Genomic DNA, 6,118 nt, shown 5'->3' with positions numbered 1-6,118 from the left:
GCCTCCCGACAGCCACAGCTTGTCATGTCTTTGCATTTTGCTTCCAAGCAGCCAGACTTTGTTGTCATTTTTTAAAGTGGTCTTGATCAATAGTTCTCTGATGGTTTTTACAGTTTTATGTTGTACATTGGATGTTTTTTCATTCACTTTTACTTCAGTCCTTGTAACTGACCGTTATTGGAGGAATGTTTTTTTTATTTGTTTGTTAAAAACATAATTTTTTCCCATTTCTTTAATTGAATTTTGACAGAAGGTGATTCTCAGAGAGCTTTTAGCTGAAAACTTGCATGGTGTGCAGTCTGACCTTAAAAGATTTGAGGAAACTGCAAAAGTGGATAACAAAAGAACAAGTCTCAGTCTAAAGAAAACTATCTACAGTATCTGAAAGTCTTGTCCTTGAGACATACAAAACAAGCAGGACCTGAGAGATGCACCTGGACCTTCATCTACTGTTCACTGAAGCCCCAGAAATGGTGTTAGTGGAAGGAAGCCATGCTTAAGGAGGGAAACAGGGAGAAAAAGCTGATATCTTGAACATCTTGTCAAAATGGAGAACCATGTCCGAAGACTAAATGAATCACTGCACCTATTTCTCATTCAAATACTGCAACACAAGTTCAGGAAAATAGTGAAAATATGTCAGAAAACCAAGAGATTCCTGTTATATCCAGTGGATTTGTTAAACTAGATTTTTTTTAATATACTAACTTTTAATGACTTCCAAAGGTCCACGTGCAGTGCCTTTTTACCCACTAGGGGGCAGAAGCTCACTTAAAAATTGTGTTTTTACTGCAAAATTTCTCCAGAACTAATCAGCAACTTTTTAGTTATTTATTTTTTCTCTCATTATAATTTTAATTACAAAAAGTGTTGTAATATTAGGAAAAATAACATTGCAAAATAATATATAACACTGCAACCAAAAAGCAAAAGTGAAAAAATATATTAATAATTAAATTAAATCAAAACTACTGAACATTTTAAAAGATAAAAACCTCTTAGGCTTCAGACATCCAGTATGCATTATTAAATAATCAAAAAAATAGCTTCAGTATAACTAAACCTTCTAAAATGTGTAATTACAGCATCTCTTTAACTCTGTAGAGCTGCAGCAGCTCTTATTTAAATGATCTCTGACGCAATGTGACAGATTAGCCCAGGCGCGACCCAATCTGGCTTTGCAGACTAATGAGAGTGGGGCCTAATTCAGGTTTTTTTTTTAAGTGAGTCTGAGTTTCAGTTTAGGTTTTACTGAGCATTACTTTCTGTATTAGTGAAGTTCTAACTGCGTGTAAAGTTGACCTTTTTCTTCTAGTGTCTCATACGCTTGATGCCTTTGTCCTCCAGTCCTCTTGTGTATGTCTTCATAGTTGATGCAACTATTTTTGTCTCTGACTAGTTCCTGTTTTACTTTGAGGGTTAGAGTTTTTTGGAACCTGTGCTATATTTACTTCTTTTGTCTGAGTGATTCCTCAATCAGCCCTCTGTGTATAAATAGTCCTGTCCTCCTCTTTGTCGCCTGTAAATGTTCATGTTTTTTCCCCATGTGTTGCCTCATGATCTCCTTTCCCCCATCGTTGTTACTCCTGCGCAACCTGTTTATGGCAAAGGTGGTCTGTCTATTTGGACAGTTAGTAAAGGGTTTTTGTTGTTTCTGTTAGAGTTGTCTGATTTGGTTTTAACACCCAGTGGTGTTTAAATGGATGTTCATTTAAAGACCCCTGGTTGAATGGCAGAGCTGTGATTGAATGTGGGGGGAAAATCTCAGATTTTTTAACATCTGTTTTGTAATGATGATTAGTTAAATCTGACTGCTGTTTTTTTACAATAAAGGAATATTTTCCCTGACCCATTTCTGATCATAGATCAGATTGGAGGATATTTAAATGAGTTTGAATGAATTTAAATGAGAAAATCTAAAAATTCACCTTTAAAAAGTTTGCAGTGTCATCAAGGTACAGTGGATCTCTCTCTTAGCCTTTTAGGCTGGATTTCTCATTTATCTCATCACAGATAGTACTGCATATGTCTTTATGAAAATTTTAAATTCTCAGTGCTGTAAAGAAGTCCTGCTGAAAGCTGTCATTTGTAGATTAGTGGATTTATGCTTTGAAGTCGAGCTCCCACACAGGGTCACAAGATTAGTTTAGAGCTCCTGTGATGAAAAAAAAGGATTATTTTTTCCCCACAGTTGTTTTAGTCAGCATTTACAACTTTTATAAAAACAAAGAAGATTCAGGTCTAACTCACTGTACATTCAAGAACAAATGAAGGCAACAGCATTTATAGGTAGAGATCTCCAGCTATCTGTTTGTTTGGTTGTTTTTCTCAGTTATAAAAATGTCGATTCATCAGAAACACAGAAATATACAGCTGTGGTCAGAAATTTACATCTGCTCCTTATGGGCAAGAATGTAACTGTAATTTTGGTATTATAATGATTTCTTTGAACTGTCTTTTTCAGGCGGGGAATGATTGTACAGGATACATTTTTAATAACTTTAAAAAACAAGAATTGGCTGCACAAGTTTGAATTTATATTGGATTTCCTCTAATCCACACAGGCTCAAATATGTACATACACTCACCTAAAGCTTTATGGTCAGACGAGACAAAGATTGAGCTATTTAGGCCAGCGGTCCCCAACCTTTTTTGCACCACGGACCAGTATAATGTCAGACAGTATTTTCACAGACTGGCCTTTAAGGTGTTGCGGATAAATACAACAAAATAAAATGATACGACCAAGACAAAAACTGTGGTATTTTGTACATTTAATAATAAACACGAATTCACTGTGTAATTGTGTAACTTTATTAGCCGTGCTGACAACATTGAGAGTAACCTCCTCCTCTCTGCCCCTTAATGCTCTCTGGTCGCTATGGTAATGCCTAATTTCTTTCAAAATAAGCCACACAACTACAACACTGGAAAAGACTCAGGGAAACCGAGTTAACGATAAAAACCCTAAAAACCATAAATTTCACATCTCAACTCTCACGGTCCAGTACCAAACGACCGCTGATGTAGGCCACATTGACCACAAGTATGTTTGGAGGAGTAAAGGTGAGACTTTCAAACCTAGGAACACTATACCAGCTGTCAAGCATGGTGGTGATATCATCATGCTCTGGGGTTGTTTTGCTGTCAGTGGTACTGGTACAATGTAAGCTGAACAAATTTCATGGAATAATATAATAATATAATAGAGGAGGACTAGCTCCAAATTCTTCAACTTCACCTCAAATCAACAGCCTGACAGTTAAAACTTGGACACAGTTGGGTGTTCCAACATGACTATGATACCAAACAAACATCAAAACTGGTTTTGGTATGGATAAAGCAGCCTCACATTAAACTTCTGGACTGGCCTTGCCAAAGCCAAAGCGGATGATGCATAAAAGCCAGGACCATGACTGGAAACCAACCAATTTAAATGAACCCTACCAATTCTGCAAAGAAAAATAGTCAAAAGAGTTTAAAGGGTTACTCTTTGTTCAAAATGTAAAAAGTTGAAAACATAGTTGAAACATGCTACTTCATTTTTTTCCTCTTCCAATCACTACAAACACAAATCTTCAAACTAAATCTATATATATTTCCTGCACAGTATGAGATTTGTGTATCCATGTCACAGTCCTGAAAGAGGTCACTGAGTGGTAAAATCCTTCCTTGTTGTTTCAGAGAGCCATCATGAAGCTGGTTTTGCTCCTCCTGCTGGTGACGGAGGCATCCTGCAGGTCTCACAGCTCTGGGTGTGAGAAGGGCTGTGACTGTCGTAGAGACCTCAAGTTCACCATATGCTCAAGGGCTTCCTTCACACGGCTCCCCAGCCGAGTGCCTCCCATCACTGAACACCTCGACCTGTCTGACAACTGGATCTCCATCATCCCCGAACGCACCTTCAACACCACTCGCAAACTACGGGTACTCCTGCTGCAGAACAACAACATCAGCGTGGTGGAGGATGGGGCCTTCTCACAGCTGGAGTTCCTCCAGAAGCTGGATCTGAGCTGGAACCAGATCACCACTCTCTCTGAGGGATTCTCCATTGGCCTAGCCTCACTGCGGGAGCTGCAGCTGTCCCACAACCGACTGACCACCCTGGGCAGCCGGACCTTCCGGCACCTGGACAGCATCCAGCGATTATACCTGACCAACAACAGCATCCAGACCATTCAGATGAGGTCGTTCTCCTCAATGAGCCTCCTCCGACAGCTCCACCTGCAGGACAACCAGCTGACGTCTCTGAGGAGTGGCACTTTCTCCATGCTGCGCTCTCTCGAAGTCCTCAACCTGGCCGGAAACCAGATCAGTGAGATGGAGACTGGTGTCTTCAAGCCACTTGCCAGCTTGACGTTACTCAACATTGCCAAGAACCAGCTGACCACCATCTGCTTCAAGACTTTCCTGAGCATCCACACCTACAGCACCCACCTCCTGCTGGAGGGGAACCCCTGGAACTGCGACTGTGACCTGCAGAGAGTTTTCCGGAAGCTGCGCAGCATCCAGCGGCTCTTCCTGGATAACTACTACAACCTGACATGCAGTTCGCCACCTGACCTCCAGGGCTACCTTCTGATAAACGTGGATGATGAGCTGTGCATTGCTGAGACGGTCACTGTGCTCATCATAACCATCACCGTCATCATCACCCTGCTGGCTGCCATGCTGATGGGTGAGAGAAAGAGGAGGAGGAGGAAGAAGAAGGGATTCCACTGGACGCAGCAGGGAGACTTTTCAGACGAGTCAGACTACTGAAGCAACTTCTGTTTCTGACTTAAATATATCACTCTTTCTTTTCTCGCGCTGTAGTCTGATAGTATTTTCAACCAAGAGTGCTCATAACTAGACTAGAAGTGGAGTTTAAAAAGTCCAGATAGAAGCCTCAGTGAGATTAAAAACCTGTATTTCAAAAGTGACTTGGCCAAGAAGGCAGCAGAGATTGTATCCATCCATCCATCCATTCATTGCATTCTACTTATGTGAAGCTGGGTTGTGGTCACAACAAATCTGTTTTTAACTGAGGATTTCAGGGCATGAACTGATGGTCGGACATCCTCCTTCAGGATTTTCTGGTAGAGAGCAGAATTTGTGGTTCCATCAGTTACAGCAAGTAGTCCTGAGGCAACAAAGCAACTCCAGACCATCACACTACCACCACCATGTTTGACTGTTGCTATGATGTTGTTTTTATGAAATGCTGTGTAGGTTTGTTTTGTTCTTTTTCTAACCCTTTCCAGACTGTTAGATGTCAGTGACTTTGATTGTCAGCTGTTTCTTTAGATCATGACATAATGTGTTTCTTTTTGAGAATATTGAAATCAGGTTCAATTTTATTTTCTTGATTCAACTGGTGTGGTCGTAATCAGGTCTGGGTGTAACTAGTGACATTGAGTAACCACATTTTTTTGGAAGGCTATATTCAGAGTCAACTTGGGTGTGTGTGTGTGTGTGGGGGGGGGGGGGGGTAGATGCTCATACTTGGGTTATCTTTGTCTATTATTTAAATGTATTTGATGATCTGAAACAAGTAATGTTCTTCCCCACGGTCTCCTCCCAGCTTTGGAGGGTTCCCTCCCAGAAAAACTCCCAAAACGCCCTTTAAAGCATGTCTGTTATGACTGAAGGGAAGGTTGCTGATTACACATGTATACACACAGATAAGAGGGAACCAGCTCAAGGATAGATTTATACAAAAACCAGCCAGCGGGTAAGCGTGCAGACACACAGAGAACAGAAGTGATTTCCACAACCATTTAGCAATATATATATAATAGATCATTGCATTAAAATGCTCCAAAAGGCACCAACAGCATAAGCACAGTCAAAAGGTCCAGTTGACTGACAGCTATATTAGAGATAATCCATTACAGTCTATCTTTTCTGCAGCAGTTTCAAGAGCATGAAAGGCTAGACAAAATTGTCCTCAATCTCCTGTTGCTGGAGCTTTCACAGGACTTCACCAAACAAAGCCCATTTTTTCTACTACTGTTGTTGTTGTGGTAGTGGTTGTGGGTCACAAGGTAGAGTGGGCTAACAGCTAATCGTGAAGGTTGCCCGTTCCATACACAGTTCCTGTAGTCTGCATGTTGAAGTAGATCGGGTAAGATGCTGA

General features: G+C 40.7%; 1 protein-coding gene across 1 annotated transcript; it reads left to right on the top strand.

Moving 5' to 3' along the window:
- Positions 1-2,920: 2,920 nt before the first annotated feature.
- LOC120746378 (insulin-like growth factor-binding protein complex acid labile subunit) lies at positions 2,921-5,235 on the top strand. Its single transcript, XM_040051854.1, has one exon. The coding sequence runs from the start codon at positions 3,694-3,696 to the stop codon at positions 4,759-4,761; it is 1,068 nt and encodes a 355-aa protein (XP_039907788.1). The 5' UTR covers positions 2,921-3,693; the 3' UTR covers positions 4,762-5,235.
- The last annotated feature ends 883 nt before the right edge of the window (positions 5,236-6,118 follow it).

This window comes from Simochromis diagramma, unplaced genomic scaffold, assembly GCF_900408965.1.
Source record: "Simochromis diagramma unplaced genomic scaffold, fSimDia1.1 OVJJ01000107.1, whole genome shotgun sequence".
Lineage (NCBI taxonomy): Eukaryota > Metazoa > Chordata > Actinopteri > Cichliformes > Cichlidae > Simochromis > Simochromis diagramma.
The sequence above is the reverse complement of the archived record's forward strand: the minus strand, read 5'-3'. Positions and strand labels throughout refer to the sequence as shown.